This window comes from Vollenhovia emeryi, unplaced genomic scaffold, assembly GCF_000949405.1.
Source record: "Vollenhovia emeryi isolate VEMERY1.0 unplaced genomic scaffold, V.emery_V1.0 DF939162.1, whole genome shotgun sequence".
In the NCBI taxonomy this organism is placed as follows: Eukaryota; Metazoa; Arthropoda; class Insecta; order Hymenoptera; family Formicidae; genus Vollenhovia; species Vollenhovia emeryi.
This window is the reverse complement of record NW_011967204.1, coordinates 1,342,722-1,361,232: the sequence shown is the minus strand read 5'-3', so window position 1 is coordinate 1,361,232 and position 18,511 is coordinate 1,342,722. Positions and strand designations below refer to the sequence as shown.

Genomic DNA, 18,511 nt, shown 5'->3' with positions numbered 1-18,511 from the left:
AAAAATGCGTAATGACGCTTATTGAGTCAATAGCTATCGGTAATCATGACAGCATTTAGCCGTCTCCATTAATTAAAGCATTTAATTAAGACCATATTAAGTACAACGTCCTTATTAAGACCATATAAAATTTCCATATTAAATATTTATTAAAACCTAATTAAATTCTATAAATTGGACTTAATAAGGCTCAATAAAGTCATATTACAGTTAATAAATTGTTAATATAAACAAATTAAAAGGTGAAAGACCTTTGCTCTGTTTATAACAGCACATATAAAGTTTTATATGGATTCTTTATTAAATTTTTATAAAGAATTTATAAAACTTTTATTAAATTCCTTATTTGGAACATATTAATTTTTTTTTCACGGGTATCCTTTAATTTACTTTCCGAATACCCAGAAATGAAGTATATGTAATTATTCTCCAAGTAAACTCGCAAAATTTTTATGCAAAAGAATTTTCTCTTTAAGAGGAGATTTGCTTAGAAAATAATTGAAATCTTAAATTAGAGATTGTCACAGCTAAGTATATAAAAAATGGTTCCGTAGTTGACAACAAAAGTATTTTAATTAATTGTGAAACACTCTTGGTTAACTATGCAGTAATAATTACGTCTTATGTCCACTTCCGCCAATGTAGTTTAACTTTAATCTCGGTTTATAAATTACTTGCCATCTTTTTCCAACTCTTTTAGAACTAGAACTTTCTTAGAACTAGAAAAAGATAAAAAGAAAGTTATAATCCAAGATTAAAGTTAATCTGCATTGATAGAAATGGACATTAAGCTCTTTATTCATTATTATTGTCCACGAATTAAATAAAAAATATGTTAACATTTCCAATTAATTAAGAATTAATGCAAGCTCTTACCTTTACCTTTACCTTAAGTTTAATCAGCGATTGTACTATACTTTATTTTAATAATATTTTTAATAATGTTTTGTTATTATTGACTTTTTACATTGACCCACTGAAGAAGTGTACAATAAAACGACAATAGCACGGAAAGAAAAGTGTAGTTGCCGTAGCTAAAAACTGCATGTGGTAACTATAATAAATTTTAGTTGTAAAATATGAACAGCTAATATTTAGTTGAGATAGCTGAATATTTTGCTTCTATGCTTATTGTATTAAATGCGACAGTAAACCCTTTGCTGTGGTTCAAAAATATATAGTCATGGCAGCAAAATACTTTAAGCAAACCACGATTAGCTACGGTTTTTTCAATAAGGTAATACAATTTGTATCTTTTCCAAAAGTAGATCAGAATCAATTAATCAAGATGGCGTTTTACCGTGGCCGCGAAATTAAAGTCACGGTAGACGCCAAAATGGAACGGAGGCTCCTTGTAATTGGCTTAAGGACATTCGGCTTGGAAATTCAGGCCCCGAGAGCGTACCTTAATGACCCAAACATTGCGCGGTTCTGAGTTGATTAGCGGCGAAGGCATTCGGGGCCGGGTGGCATTTTAATTGGTCCTGCCTAACCTTCGCCCTCGTACTCGTCTCGAGCTCACTACCCAAGCCAGACACGAAAGAGAAATTACCGGATTACGTCACTGAGCCGCAGGGCACGGCTGTATCTTACCGCGGAACGATTTCTCATGTGAAGCTACGTCTCCGGAAATGTTCGAGGGAATGTCGTATGCCTTTAGCAGCTCGTGAAATAAGATCCCTTCAAGCGCACCTTCAACCGAAGGCTCGGCCCTTACCGTTCTTACCTATTTATGTAAATGCCCTAATAAGAGAATCTTCTTTCATTTTCACTCTCCCATTGATTGACTTAAAATTTATACATGAGATGCAGCGGATATCGTAATGACAAATTTGTTTCAGATGTAGGTACATATACAAAAGCCAATTGTTTATAATTGTTTAAAATATGATGTTAATTCTCCCTTTATATTGGAATACATTGTGGAATGTAACGCGATATAATTTTCATTCAAAATTTATAAGCTTTGTAACTACGATAGTGAATAAATGTGCGATTAATTTCCTTTGATTTTTCCTTTAAAGTGAAATTTATGGTTCATTAAGCAAAATTTCAATGTAAACACATAACGAATGCCGAAATTTGTAGATTACAAGTAAAACTTCATTATCTTCCAAATCGCTTTTTGTACATACACTAAATAAATGGGGTTAGTGAAAACTAATCTCATTTATCTCTATGTATTCATTCTAGTTAGTGAATTATTTACAGACGCGCACATATACACTTAATTTATTCGATTCGTACATTGCCTAATTCCTGATTCACTAAACTGAATTACGCTTTGACAATCGACTAAAGATAAAATCTTTAAAACATAGTATGGTTAAAATCAAGCTTTCACAAGACGACTGCGTTCCATTTAATCAGGTTGCAATATTAAAACAATTTAGAAAATAAAATCAAGTTCTCACAATTGCATTGTTTATAATGTATTCTAATTACAGTTTCTCGATTAGGTATTATGTTTATACTTTGTTCGATTTTATCTTCCTATTTTTATATTATACAGGATGTTATGCAATACCCGCCTCACCTCTTATCTACAGATAGAGCGGATTAGACTGAGTTGAAAAGTTCTGTATCATTTTACAATTTTCGCAGTGGTTAACGAGTTATTAATTATTCAAAGTTGCTGTCTTAGCCCAGCCTACCGCCCAATTCAAGCGCGCGGCGAGATGCGGCTGTCCCGCGATCGGTGTTGCTAGGCGCGCGAGGACCTGTTTATGACACATGACAACGGCTGCGTATAATAAACAAATCCCCGCGCGCCGATCGCGGGACGGCCGCATCTCGTCGCGCGTTTGAATTGGGCGGTAGGCCGGGCTAAGACAGTGATTTTTAATAATTAATAACTCGTAAACTATTGCAAAAATTGCAAAATGGTAGAGGACTTTTCGACTTAGTCTAGTCCGCTCTGTCTGCAAATAAGAGGTGAGGCGGGTATTATACAACACCCTATACAAACACTGCCGAAAGTGACCTTTTGGTAAAACATTTGAAACAATTGAGTTTAAAATCCTAATATTGTATGAGATGATAATTTTATGTTCACACTTGGTACACTTATTAAGAAATAATCTCTCTTGTTATTCGTACACTATCACAATATTTCCAGAAATTAAAATCAAATCGCAAAAATTGAATTTATTCTCAGTTTGAAAAAACAAATTTAACATAAAAACGTGCATTTAGTTAAATATAATTAAACTGTTTAGTTTAATTAACACAGTACTTAGTTGTTGGTTATACAATATTACATGATTTTTAATTAAAAAAATATAAACGTGTTCGTCAATGTACAAAGCTATTTTATTCTTTAGATAACTTTATTTCATTTTGATTATTAATATATTATTTGGCGCTAAAAGTTTACTTTTATTTTTTCAATATTACCTACGCAAATACATTAATTTTTAGTTACTATTTTTGAAAATAATCTGCTTCCTCTTACTTTTTCCGAGATATGTTCAAATATTCAAAATTGAAATACCTTGTAAATATGCAAAATGTTTTAAAAATTTGTCTTCCTGTAATTGTTTCAACGTCTCCATTACGAAGACAATGGTGTAAAACCGCGACAGCGAAAATTAACAATTAATAGTATTGCAGTTATACTTTATTCATTTTAAAAGCCTTTTTTTATTGCTGTAAGACTTTCACGTGTCTAAGTGTGTATGTAAATTTCGCACACAATTCTTAGGTCTATTATAAATTTCAAAATTCAATTTCAGTCCAATAGAGCAAATAGGTATTACGGCAGCTAGTCGTACAGCGAACTTAGACTTTCACATATAGGTAATGATTATAATTATAAATTTAATTCAATTTCTTATTTACATATTACATTAAAATGTATATTTTGCGTTTTCTAAATATTAAAAAATTGAAAATATACCAATTAAACATGTAATAACAAGTAGATAACACAACTCTTAACTTGAAGTAACTGCTCATTTACAGCCTCATTTCTTTTGGCGTGGATTATACTAGAGAATTTAACTCGCTAATAATCTTAGTCACGCGCCAAATCGCTCGAATACGTTAATGACAACGTGAACTGGCAGACTCAATTCGATCAATACCAGAGCATGGAATCCCTGCGGCTGACATTGTTCCTAATGCGTCACAATACCGTTTATCTCGTACTTTAGTCAACGTGTGAATCGCCGGTATGAATGCCCCGAGCGAGATGACCGCTTTAGAGCTCCATTTTCACGAAATACGTCACGATAAATATTAGCTTGGTGCGTTAATAAGCTATTTCTGCATACACGAAGTCTCCTATAGAGAAATACCGGCATGTAAAAACTACAGACCCTCTCTCTAATCATGAGTCTGGCCATAAGGAATTACGCTGTGATCCGCCATTTTTCGTTAATTCGCGTCAGTTTTATAAAGTGGTAAATATCCAATTTAGCTCTGGCTTGCACCAACGTCGCTTAACATTAACGTTAGCTCAATTCACTCTTTGTCTCTTTCTAAGGGAAACAGAAAGAGGCGAAGTTAAAGTTACGTGACGTTAGTGCAGCCGGGCCTCAGCTTCCTCACCTCCAAAATCGAATGAAATTAGGCTCATTCAACGCAATTTTTGCTCAAAACAAAAATCTGGCAGAAAAAAGTGTTGCTCTGCCCCGCGAAGCGAGATGTTAATTGTTAAAGTTGACTACTGCTATAGGGTTGGTATGACAGGTTTTTGACTAATTGTAAGAAAATTGGCGGATACTAACCTTACCGGTGATATGGCCTGATTCTGAGTGCTTTCCAGCAAGAGACACAAGGCCTGTTCGTGTCGCATGTCCTAACATGCTCCTGCTTGCCCCAACGACCAATACAGTCATTTTATTTACGATTTAAGTGACGGTACTGGTCGTTGGGGCAAACAGGAGCATGTGGAGCATGCGAACAGACCTACAGATTAAATTGACACGGCGTAATACAGAGAATCATTTCATCCTTATTTAATACTGACAAACAACAAAGATAAAACGACTCACTGTGTTACACAGTGTCGCCTGTGTACTTTGCTGGAAAGCACCCTCTGATTAGACAGTCTCTAAGGGGAACGAAAGCAGGGGTCCATCCCAAACCACGGAGTCCGAAATTCCCTCTTACGAACTTACGAGTTTAGCGCCGTCGGGCGATAAATCTCGGGCTCGATCATGAATCATTTTCATTTAGTGTAAACTCGTGAAAAGTGAAAACTTTCATTGACGAATTCAATATTTGTCAATAAAATACCAAAAGTAATCAGAAATTCATTAAATTTCGTTTACTTTAAAACTTGCGGACAAACTTACGATGTACGATTTCATTCGCGCGTACTCATGTGTAATAAATTAATGAATTTTCTACAAAATACATATAATATAAAAAAGAATCATTCATATTTAATTTCTCGTAATCAATCTTATATGAAATGTGTACTTATGTTTCGTGGTATGATTGATCAAATCTCGTGACATGATTGACCAAACCCCGTAGAATGATTGACGAGATTTCATGGCACTTTATATAACATCTCGGCATTAATCATTACGACAGGAAATTAAGGAAACACAAAAAATATACGATTGCAAATTGCACGAAGTTACTATTTGCACTCGGTATTCCTTGTAAATTTATTCAATGGTATAAATTTTAATCAACAGAAATCGATGTATAAATGTCAAATTTGAACTATCGATGAGTAAATATTATAATTATATAATTGAGAACGAAGAAGATTTGTTGATATTTAATTTTTCAATTAAACGTTTCGCAATGATATTTGACTCAAAGTTCTGCTTTCTGACCAGTATTTGTATGATTCGGTACCGATAAATGCTAGTTAATCGCCAGTGATATAAAACCAATGATATGTAGTTTTTAAAAAACGACCTACATTGGCCATTTAAAAAAACAAACGACGTTTCGGTCCCGGATTTGGTTTTTAGGTAATCGCGTTGCGATGAATATTGAATCGGGAGTGCGCAGCAAAGAAACTTGACATATTTATAAGTGATAATTATGTTTTAAATAGTAGCCTAATTTGTGTTCACTACACGGAAAGAACAATGTAGCTGCTGTAGCTAAAACTTAGCAAAATAGGGACAGCTAATATTTTTAGTTGTGATAGCTCAATATTTTGCTACGACAGCAAACCGTTTGCTGTCGCACCTAATACAATAGGCACAGTAGCAAAATATTGAGCTATCACAACTAAAATATTAGCTGTCCCTATTTTGCTAAGTTTTAGCTACAGCAGCTACATTGTTCTTTCCGTGTAGATATTCATTTTTTAAATATACGCACAATTGCACAGCTTTTTGTCGATAATCCCCTCCTCGGGTACTACCTTGCAGTGGTGGAGGGGCTCAAGTACCCCGAAGAGTTACTCTCTAAAAATCAATCAGTGCATTATCACTGAACCAGTAAATATTCGCTGTTTTCAGTGATAATCCATTGATTGATTTTAGAGAGTACATACTCTAAAGACGGGACAACCGAAGGTACCCATTGCACTATTTAGGCCTAGTTTTTCATTTTTTAGTCAACTGTTAAGCACAGTTTAATCGATTCTCTGTCTCTTCTTAGGTAATAGTATAGAAAAAGATAGAGAGTCGACTAATCTCCTTATCAACAGTTAACCAGAAAAGAATAAGCCAGGCCTAATACTCTCTAAAAGTCAATCGGTGGATTATTACTAAAAATAACGAATCGATTCACTGTTTTCAGCGATAATCCACCGATCGACTGTTAGAGAGCACATTTGTTTATTTTCTTTATTAATTTGTTCATTTTTCTGATCTCAGCGCTGATTTTCGCACCATTATGAGACATATGAGAACATATGAAACTCTCCCCAGAAAAAAAATGTGATACTTGATACTGCAATGAGTCATGATTTTACGAATAGGTGCATACGTACTAAAGTTTGCAATTTTAGAAACTTTTTTCGGCTCAAGACCGGCCTGCATTCAAACGGCCCAGAATTCTTTCAAACCTTTATAACGCTATCGGAAAAAACTTATGAAAAATTCAAATTTCTCGCTGAATACGTACAGTCTCGGTATTGAAAGGGCTAAAATCTAGTCGCGCGAGAAGCTCATGGCAAAAGCCCGGCGTCATAGGGGCAAGATCGCGGCGCGACGCTATCGCGGCCACCCTCCGTGCTGCATAGTCGTCCGTCTTGCGCGAGTGCCTTATTATGCTCGTCCGAGGTTAACGCCGTTCTTATCCGTGCACGTGAGCCTCGGGTCAGGAAGCATTAGACGCGCTTTAGCAGACGTGAGCCCGTCGCTGCCGCCGCTGCCGCCGCTCGGAATAAAGCTCGCAAATGGACGAAAAAAGTGGTCGCGCGATAACGCGCGCTCCTTTCCCGCCGAGGTGTATTCACCGGTCCCTCCGGTGCAAACCCCGTCGGTCACCCCGCCGTCAACCCCTCGGTCCCCCACGACTCGCCCCATTTCCATGTCGCCGTCACATTAGGCTGCCTGGCATTTCTATTTCCATGAAACGTGCGTCCCGCTCGTCGACGTCGTCTACGCGGGGCTGCTGGCAGCGAACGACGACGCGACGTTGAATAAAGATTGCGCCTATACGCGGCAAACGATGTTGTTTAATCTTACGCTATTGTGCTTCCGTTATTCATGCGGTGGCCGTCCGGCCATCGGTGAAAAAATCCACGCGACTGCTGGTGACGCCGAAATATATACGCTCATCTTTTGTGATCCACTCGACGTGTTGGTGGAAAGCGAAACATAAATTCGATGTTCCATGAGACGCGAAAGTCTTCCACTGAATTTATTGGTAACGTGAATCAAAATCGGAAAAAAGCGAGTCCCTATACATTTTCCGTGCTTTACCAAGTTTTCTAAATTTACTGAAAGTATGCATTACGCTCATACGTGACCTGGTACTTTTATTTTGGATTGAAGAAATATGAAGTTTTATACATAACAAACGTGAAATGATAACAAGTGAAAAATGATGTTTCTTTTCTCCGGCGCGCTGGTTAAAATATTTCGAGAGATTAATCTTGACGAAACGTAATTCGCGAAATTGAAGCGATACTATTGCGACAGCAGCGAGCGCACTCGCGAGGAATGAAGCGATGACACGGCTGAGGAAGATCAAAGGTGCGTTTTCGCGATTATGACAGGCGCACGAAAGATTAAGATTTCCTTGCGCCGAGTTTACTTTTGAGAAGAAGTGGCTTCGAAACGAAGGCGAGCCGTTGAAAGCAGCGCGTATTATGTCCGCGAGAAAGAAGGAAACGGACGCTGCGCCTTCGTATATTCTCTTCTTATCTCCCATTCTCTTATCGGTGTCTGTTCATCTCGAGAATACAGATATTTCGGCGAGAAAACATCGGCCCTTCCTCGCGAGGGAGGCCCTCCTTTTTTTCTCGCCGTCTTGGCAAACGCGCAGGTTTCGTTATGGGCCATCGAGAAAGGAGTACAATGCGCATTGTGCATTGTCCAAGTATCAAAAGATTTGTGCCACCGTCAGCTACATCAAAACGGACGTAGCGTCTTCCGAGCCCCGACTGTCCTCGCTTAACGTTGCTAAAAGTGCATTGATCCTGTCAACGAAACCGTGCCTTCTGTTTCTCACGGGAAGAGAGATACGTCATCTGATTCCTCGCAACGACTTTAAATATTGCATCGAGTTTTCAGCAGGGTATACATAAGTCGTCTTGCTGAAAACTCCAAGTTGATTATATTCTCGATGCAGTTGCATCTCGTATTCCTTATTCTCTTATTTTATTTTCTTCTATTTCGCATCGACTGCCCTTGGATACGTTTCTTACTACAGAAGCAATCGTTTTAATAAAATAGAATTTTATCATATCGGGCGCATCGTGCTTCCATTTTTAGTTTATACGTTTATACTCGTATATACATTAACAGCTACAGAGATCCAAAAAGTTTCTTGCTTTCAATAAAACGTGTGATAAAAATCAAGCTATGATTTTTAAATAACATTATTTTATCGTAAACATATTTGTATTGTGTGTAGCTAACGGCGTAAGTTTCGTGAGTTGTTTATTCTTCTCCGATTCTTGGTGCTTTTCTCTTGATGGGATTTTCTTGTATTACGTGCACGAAAATACACTTCAAAAATCATATTTCCAAGTTCCATTCCAATTAACAGCTCTATTCTTCATTCAAAATACTAGAAAAATTTTATAATTTTGTCATGAAATCATGTTTTTCTTGTAAATATTATTACTGTAAATATTTACTGTATATTACATTCAATCAATACTATAAGATCCCGCTGTTTGTTCCTCTGCTTCTGTTTTTCTTCGGCGATCACGACTAAAAGCTTTAGGGATCAACGCCCTTCTATCTTTTACCGTAGAACGAGCTGTAAAAAGACGTTCTTCTTTTGTATGATGAGATAAGATATATTTCCGAAGTGCTATTACTGGATTTTGTCTCTACTGAAAGCTCCGGAAGATTATCACTCTTCTTTTTCGAAACGGAACCTCAACGAGAATTCAATTATGTTCGTTTATATCTTATGAAATCACATTTCATACAACCTTTTTATATATGATTAAAATTGTAGTCAAATCAAACTTAGGTGGAAAAGACAATACAATATAACTGTGTCTCCCATAGACCATATATTACTGGACCGCGCATGTTTCTATTGCTCTGGCTGTTGCGGGACAAGGATAGAGTCTCTTGCGATGCGACAGAGAAGCCTATTTTCCCTCGAGGGAGAATTACAGAATTACTGTATCGCACGCACACCCAGAAAAAAGTTTGTTCGAAATCAAATAAATTTGTTTGAATTTTTACCTTACTGGACTTTTATTTAATCTCAGAGAAATAGTTTCTTTAGCTTAACCAATGCGCGGTCTTGTATTATATGGTGTACGCCAATCCCGAGTCGAAATTTTGATACTATTTTGACACTTAAGGATAATTTACACCTACTTAGCTGATCTATACACCTACATAGACCAGCAATAACCTACTTTGATGACATTATATTTTTTACTCCTCCCTTGAATCTTTAATTCTAAAAATTTATTTTAGCCCCTACTTAAAAGGACCTACTTTAATGCTAAATTGGCAAAAATAGAAATTTCCGACACTATCAGTTTTTAAGCGGGAGTAAATTTTGTACTTGAGTTCGACCTCTTTTACTGTCTTAGGTCAAACTATATAATAGATTTAAAGGTTCAACATAGGACCAATATTTCGACTCGGGATCTATGGTGTCTTCTTTGTACATCCTCGCGACAGACTCATTAAAGCGGCAATAGTCCTCGCAGAAATTTAAGTAGTCGGAAACTAGAAACATAGTTTTCGTCCTTTCTGTACATCGCGGCGCGATTAGGCGCTCTGGAATTGATGCGATCGAGCGCGAGCCGAACGTCGTGTGAGAGCCAGGCTCAAGTAGTTGAATGGATAATGTTGCGAAGAAACACGGTCTCTCCTCTCCACCGAGTTCCTCGCCGAGTTTTCGGTACATCTGCTAAGCGCATTATGGGATAAAGAGGAATTTCCCATCTTACTGATGTTCGCCTCGGAAAAGACGTACGCTTTACAAGAGATTTCTTCATCGCCCTTGCGCCTCGGTCGTATTACATATTGCAAACTGCCTCCGGATTTATAATTAATGTCTTGTTCTATAACATATCGTCATAGATCCGCGCGAGTGGCTTTCCCTGTTCTTTGAGATTCTCATCAAGCTTTTAAAAGATCAAGTGCTTTCTCGCCATTAGCATTCACTTTTCTCCGACGAATATTTCATTTGCCATAGCTCGGGCGATAATCGATTCGGTGAATCGGAAAACTCGGGATATTGCTTACGAAATAATTGATAGAAATCTTTTTACGGTAGCTCTCATTTCAGATCTGACGTGTTCATTATTCAGATCGCGGAGACTGCGGGAAAGCTTTTCGCGAGATATCTGCTCGCTGATAAATCAGGCATTTTCGGAAAAGCGAAAAGTACTCGGTACATCCATCCCGTTGAATTCGTTGCCGGATGGGTCTAGAGCCGTGAGAAAGCTGTTTTCTGGTGGCGCAGCCCCGGGCGGGCGCGCCGCGTGACAAAACGCACAATATTTCCCTATCACGCAAATGCGGTCAGCTGGAATAAATTAAGCGTCCTCGCAAATTTTCGGAAATACCGGTGGGAGAGCCGCGCGGCGTAATGAAGAGCTACAGCGACATTAACATTCTATATTGCCAGAAAGAGAAAGGCGGCGGCCGTCGTATAACCGCGCTGCGCGCCGCGGTTAGCGCATGCTGTTTCCGGAAATAGCAGGGAGCGAAAAACGTGCCCGCGGGGCTCAACCGTGAGTAATCACCGTGCAAATCCCCTACGATTTATACCTTGTTTCGTATTCCCGCCGTCTTTTGCGCGACGAGCAGGTCCATTCAAGTTTGATAAGTAACTACCAGACTCGTCGTGCAAACTCGCTCCACCCTCGCTGGAATGACGCGAGCAAAGCAACGAAGGTACACGTGTAAAAAGTCCACGTGGAAACCTAATAAAAAAAAAACACTAACAAGCACTTAGAGGAACAAAATTGTTCGTTACGTTTGTTGAAGTTTTAGGGAAACGTTGGAAACAATGAACTATCTTCGTCCGAAGGCGATTCCATTGTTAAAGATAATTTCTCAATCTTAAAATATGTAATTTTTATAAATACATACATTCCCCCCATGAAAAAGTATATATCCCAAAATATATTATATAATGTATCAATACTTATACGTTAATGCATATAAATGTATATATAAAATATAAGAATGCATATAACTAATTAAATCATTTTTTGCCGCATATGATATAGAAGAAATATAAGAAAATACTATATATTTACGTAAAATATGCAAAATATATTTTGTAATACATAATCTAATATATAAAACAGATATATTAGAATATATATGAAATATATGCCTGCGTATATAAAATAAAATCATTTTTTTGCCGTTTCAAATATTTGATGAATGTAAGTAAAGAAGTTTTTTTATTGTACTCAAGAATATACGAATATTTTCTATATATACACTTATATATACAAATATGTATATATATGCAATTTATATAACACATATTTGAAAATAGATTACATATATTACATATATTTTTAATATATTTTTACATGTGTATTTTTTCATGGGGTTTCAACGTTATAGACAGACGAAATATTTGAAAGGAAACGCATTAATTATTACAATAAACATGTTTGCGATGTTTGACAGTGGAATTTTAACATTTCCTACTTTGATTGCACGAAGAAAGTCGATCGATAAGGATTCCAAGAATTTTAATAAGAAAGAATATTTTCTCAAAGAATATTGCCTCTTTGCCGTAAAATTTTCCAGATACATACCAACACACACCTAGACTGCATATAAAACATATATCTTTCCTTTTCGTGCAGTTAAAGTCGCCCTTAAAAGTGAACTGCGAGTAACTGTAGTAACTTTGAAATTTTCTATGAGACTTGACATGCCTTGACGCAATCGTTCGTTTGAGCTTAGAAATGTAGCTTTGTACGTGGAAGGCTCGCGCTTCCGTTGCAAAGCGGAAACCGTCGAACGAAAAGGTCGTGGAAACGAACTGAAGAAACGAAATCGTCATTCGGTCATGACGATCCGAGTTTGAAAATTGTTAATCCATAGTGCGCAGTCTGATCCGACGTTCCCTCGGCTATGAGGGAACTTCGTTTCGCTTTGATAAGTAACGAGCGACGTGCCGGCTGAATTGTCTCTTTCCTTTCAGGACGGGCGACAGGTAAAGACTGTAACGTCGGCACACGTGTGCACGTAAAGGACGTACTCACCGTTAAGAACGTGGACCGCGACGGTGGTCTTGGCTTTGCCGGGCACCATGCAGCTATAGTTCCCCGCGTGTCTGGGGCTGGCTCTCTCCACGATGAGAGTACTGACGATCACGAGGACCTCCTTGCCCGCCGAGATCTCTGTCGTTCTGTTCTCGCTGGAAACGAAATCGAACCGTGAGTTTCTATCCACGTTTCTCTTTCCTGTCCAGTTCACATTGATATACAATACGGAATACGCGGATGTATAGAATGTTTCTGGATCCTTTTACGAATCCCGTCTACGAATTCTTTCACTTGAATTCTATTTTTAATCTCAAAGCGCTTAAATAAATAAAATTTAATCTCTCTCTTGCTCTCATTCTTAAAGTCAAATTCTTAATTTAATTCCAAGATTGTGTCTTTACTAGACAATTTTTTTAATAAAGCACAATATGATTTAATGACCAAATTAAAATTATACTGGACATTATTATTTCTAAGTGTAATAAAAAAAGGTAAAAAATTTATATATTTACATTTAAAATTAAAATTTTACACATCAAATTAAATAACGAATGAGATTTTTTTATTTATTTGCGCTTTCAAAGATCAATTTGTAGATTTGTAGATTTCCGATCGCTTACTTTTAAATTACTATCTTTATGTTTTGTTGAGAAAATATCTATTCTATATAAGTTTACAAAAAGAAGAAAGAGGAACATAAAACCCTCTGTATATTTGTGTTATCGTTAAGCAGCTACGAAGAACAGGACTGGAAATGATCTCATTGAGTGAACATAAAATGCTGGAGAAATTCTTAGTCTGCTGCATGTCGATTTCGACTAGACGTTGCCCGGCGATTTAATTAAGAAACTCGTTTCGGGACTGAGTGATGAATTTATCGTGAGAGCATATTATTTGAATTTATACTTCACGGGAAACTAAAGCCAATAAAGAACAGAGCTAAAACTTAGTTTTCCGATATAATTTGAAAAGATTTGCAAATTGTATGAAAATTACCTTTAGCACTTCATTTCTTCACGTATAAAAAATTTCTACCATTGAGATTTGTATGTACATTAATCGCACTTGATTACAAAAAAAGTTGTCGCTTAAAATTTTATGATTCAATTTTTATCAAATTGATTAATGTAATAATTAACAATTTTTTATATATTTACGTATTGTAAAAGTAGAAAGAAATAAATAAAAGTCCTTAAAATTATGTTAGAATAAAATATCATGCGAATAAAAACTTACAAGTAGATTAGAAAAATCTTCTTTCAAGGCTGATATCACGAGACACGGTAGTGTCTCGCGCCAAGTATAAGCGACAAACTATTAAGTGACAAGCTAGAACCACGCGCGCGATCATTATTACAGCAATGCTGTTTCATTTAGATGTATATCACATACTTTTCTTTGTAAATTGATATGAGAGAGCTATCGATATGAAGTGTTTATAAAGTACATAAAGACGTTCGCTTCTACGTGGGGGAGAAATTGTAGAACTATAAAGTGGGGTACGATCGTGTTTGCACCGAGCGTGAATATTCGCCTATATTCCAAGCGTGCATTAACGCCTTATTGCTCCGTGGTTCTAACAGAAAATCTATGAAGATTATTATTTTTAGTATACGAATAAAAATATTTCAATATTTTATTTCTACAAAATTGTGTTAATAAAAGAATCTACAACCATATACACAGTACCGGCCAAAATTATATCACCTTTTGATTTTTTCAGCGTAACTAGTTTTAAAGTGCACAAATGAAAAATTCGAAAATCATGGTGTATTTTGTAAAATTTCATTACCCTTCCCGTACATTACAAGATGCACCTGTTATCAGGTGTCTACTGTACAATTGTTAGCACATTCGATGCACTTTGACGAAAGTTATGCTTGGAAAACCTAAAGGTGATATAATTTTGGCCGGTACTGTACATATATGAAGAAGTATGTATAATCTAGGTATAAAATAAATGTAGATATTTTACAAAACTCTTACAAACATCTATGCGTTTTTAAATCCATAAAAATCGGTACGACACAATTCTTTATTTCTCAATTCATGTTGGGGAATAATGCAGAATTTTTAGATCCCAATTATCGTTCAGAAAAAGGCAAAAACAGAATGGAAGACCGAGGGAATAGTGAGATGAGAAATTTTCGTTTCTTTTAAGAATGTAGATCTCGAGCAAACCTCGAAGCACTTGTCTATTCCAGCTTTGTCACAATTTGATAATTTAATTAAAAACCTACTTTACGCCAGATCTGCAATAGAATCGTTCGAGAAAAGGCGTCGTTTCTTTCTTTCTTTGTAAAACCGCGCAAGGTCTCGTGTCATCTTAAATCGATTACGACAAAGAAATTCGCGACGACATTATACTTACATTTTTACTTCTTGGCAGTAATGCATTTTGTATTAAAGCGAGCAGGTCTCTAGATTTGAAACCAAACAATATAGAAAATATCTTTTCGGGATTTCTAATACAAAGACTTTTATAGTTTTCTAAAATTAATCATGATAAAAAACTCGTAGCTGCTTTTGCACAATATTTTCAAATTTAGTATAAAATACAAGCAAGGCCTTAAGATGCTATTTAAAAATAAGTGCTATTATATAAATAATAGAAAATATGGACAGAGGATGGAGAACAAAACGGATTTGAAAATAAGTTTTTGGCGACACACAACTATTATTGTATAGTTTCGCGAAAATTTATTTTAAGAAAACTTACTTTTTGAAATAATATTATACGATCTAGGTATATAAAGTATAATGGCAACTATTACAAAATGGAAACAAACGGTTGCAATACGCTATGATTTGTTCAAGGCACTTACCTAATGTCCTCTGTAAGTGTCTCGTCTCCTCTGGTCCAAATTACCGATTCGTTGAGCGTCTCAAGTACGTCTCTCGCCTCACACCTGAGTCTGAGGACACTGCCTGCTTTCAGATGCCTTTCCCTGGAAACTATACGTCCAGAGTCGTCGCTAATTGTTAGAGATGGAGCTATAACACAGTTCAAAACACAACAGTCATCATTGATCGCCACGTGAATATTTTTAGTTGCTTATACAACAAGTAAATCGAATAAATTTCAATCGACATTCTAATGAAATATTCATATTATGAATATAACTGTTTTAAATGTACAATATTTGCATCTAGTTAATAAATATGCATGTATTTTTTAGTTTATACTATATATATTTTATATATTTTGCATAATTTGAGCTTAACTAAAATAAATGAAAAAGAAAAAGCGTACACGCACATACGTATGAAATTTTTATATGATTAAATGCTGTAAATTTATATTAACATCAATATTTTCTATTAAATCTTGAATAAAATATTACGGTTTTTCTCAGTAATAGAGAATAAATTGAAAAAAAACAGGATTTGAGAATATTTTGCCATTGAGAAAATTTTAACGCAAATACAAAACCGACCTAAAAAATGTCAGACACAATTACAATAGGAACATAACGCATATATCGATACGCTTGTTCGAAGAGACAAATGCGAGAAAGCACAAGAGAAAAATTCACCGCAACCATGCTTCTCACCCGGAAATTCTTTACTAGAAGAAAAAAGATATGGGGCATATAACCTGGCATATAACATCTACTTCCGCTTCAGTTAGGCGGACGCGAAAGCAGAACGCATCGACTTGCGGTTACATCATCTATATCGATGAAAGCTGTCGGCAAAAAGCTTTTTCTCCAATGCACCGGACGTCCGTTGGCGCGCGAATTTTCATGCCAGGAAATTGGGAACGGATTGTTCGTGATCAGATGCGTAAACGCGTCTCGAAAATCGTGCGCTAGTCGCGTCTTTTCTCCCGGCTTGCGTAGAATTGGCACGTTTGTGAAAATAGGGTCTCGCAAACGAAAGAATCGCAAGCGAGCCTGTAGTTGAAATTCAGTACAATTGTCCAACAACGATTCACAAGTCGGCTGCTATGCAAATTTGATGACATCAAGTCACTTGATACCTCTCTCTCTCTCTCCGTCTTTTCTCCGAACGTTTTTGTTCTACCTACATGTTATTGGCTTTTGTAAATTGCATGTTATTGGCTTTTGTAAATTACATGCTGTAAGCAGCAGTTGATAATATTACATGGCGCTGAAATAGCAATTTTACGATACAATATTTCATTTCATGCATAAAACTTTTGAAGAAATTAATAATTCGATGATGTGTTAGATTTAATGTTTTAAGGCTTAAGAATATAAAGATTTTAATTTATAAATTTGTTGAAATCCAAAGATTTCTAAACTCCAAAGATCGTAAAATTTATACCTCTATATTTTACATTATTTTAATCCGGTCGGTTATAGTTCCATAATATACATTTTGTTTAATTTAATTTTCAAATAAAGATTTTCAAGTGTAAATCGCAAAATTCCAATCTGCACTGATTCTCACTTATTTTGGTAACAAAAAGGAAAGTTCACCATTTATCAGCCCAATCTTTTGCCGATAACACAAACAAATATCAAATATACAAAAATTTTAATGGATAATTAATGTTACATGTATTATTTTGTCAGATCTATCTTTTGTAACAAAATGCAATTTTTTTCTGGTTAAATCGATATTTTGGTTAACATTAAATAAATTTTTATATTTTCACAAATAAAATTGTGAGAAATGTTGGAAAAACTAAATATAAACTAATTATTTTATAATATAAATTATAAAGTGGAATTGTTATTTGCGCATAAAGTTAGATCCAAAATTGATCATTTAATATTTGTCGGAGATAGTCAGACTAAGAATTCGAGTGAATATTAAAAGAAAATTATTCAACCATTCTTTATAATTTTAATAATTTTACGATAAATAACGAGAGTAATTCTACTGAGCTTTCTCTTCTTCATTTAAATGAACGAGAACGCTTTGAGTACATAACACAAAGGTACTTTTATTAAGAACGAATATCTCGCTTTAATTAATTCAAGGAATCTTTAATTTTACATAGTTGTGATATTAACGTCATATTACCAATGTCAATGAAATTACAAAGGAAACGACATGTGGCAAATGTGAACGGATCAATGGCGCAAATAATTAAAAATTCAAAGTGTCAAACAAATGAAACAGTTTATCATAGATAGCGGTAACTTAATGCGATTGGTTACGTAAGTATGAGTTACGGTAGGATGCCTTCAACGCACTTGCTGAAACATTCAGGCAATCCCCTGATTAATGTCCGCGATGCGGATGCGACACGGCGAAACCACTTAGGGTGAAATGAAGCTGTCAAGCAGGAGACCCAGCTCAATACACGAGTGCCTTTGTGCTGGTAAAAGCGAGAATTCGAAAGTTAAAGGGACTCGGCGGAATGTGCTTTAACTACCTGATGCACTTTAGGGCTCAGATGGACCTTCACGCTTAATATTGTCGTATAATTTTGAATCTTCTTAACTATATAAAATTTCAGAAATATTTATTCTGATATTTATAAATTGGATATTTATTATTTAACATAGAATAATTTTCAGATATCTTCTCATTGTAAAATCTTAGAAATTAAAATCCAATTCACTTACAGAAAATTTCGGAATTTTAGACGTTTTAGAGATTAAGAATAAATCAAATATGAAAAAGATAATAGATCATTGTGAAATATTAAAGTCACGTTTAAAAATTTCGTAATTTTATACAAGTGTCCAAAATTTCCACAAGCCGTGATTTCAACGATTAAATGCA

The 18,511-nt window shown here is 35.7% G+C and overlaps 1 protein-coding gene across 2 annotated transcripts in view; it reads right to left on the bottom strand.

The window, feature by feature from the left end:
* The window catches only part of LOC105564583, a 273,416-nt gene that overhangs the window by 29,052 nt on the left and 225,853 nt on the right, over positions 1-18,511 (bottom strand). For both annotated transcript variants that reach the window (XM_012017053.1, XM_012017052.1), the window contains 2 exons: positions 15,634-15,802; positions 12,806-12,960 (listed from right to left, as the gene is read on the bottom strand). In XM_012017053.1, coding sequence (XP_011872443.1) covers positions 12,806-12,960; positions 15,634-15,802 — 324 coding nt within the window. The remainder of the gene's footprint in view (positions 1-12,805; positions 12,961-15,633; positions 15,803-18,511) is intronic.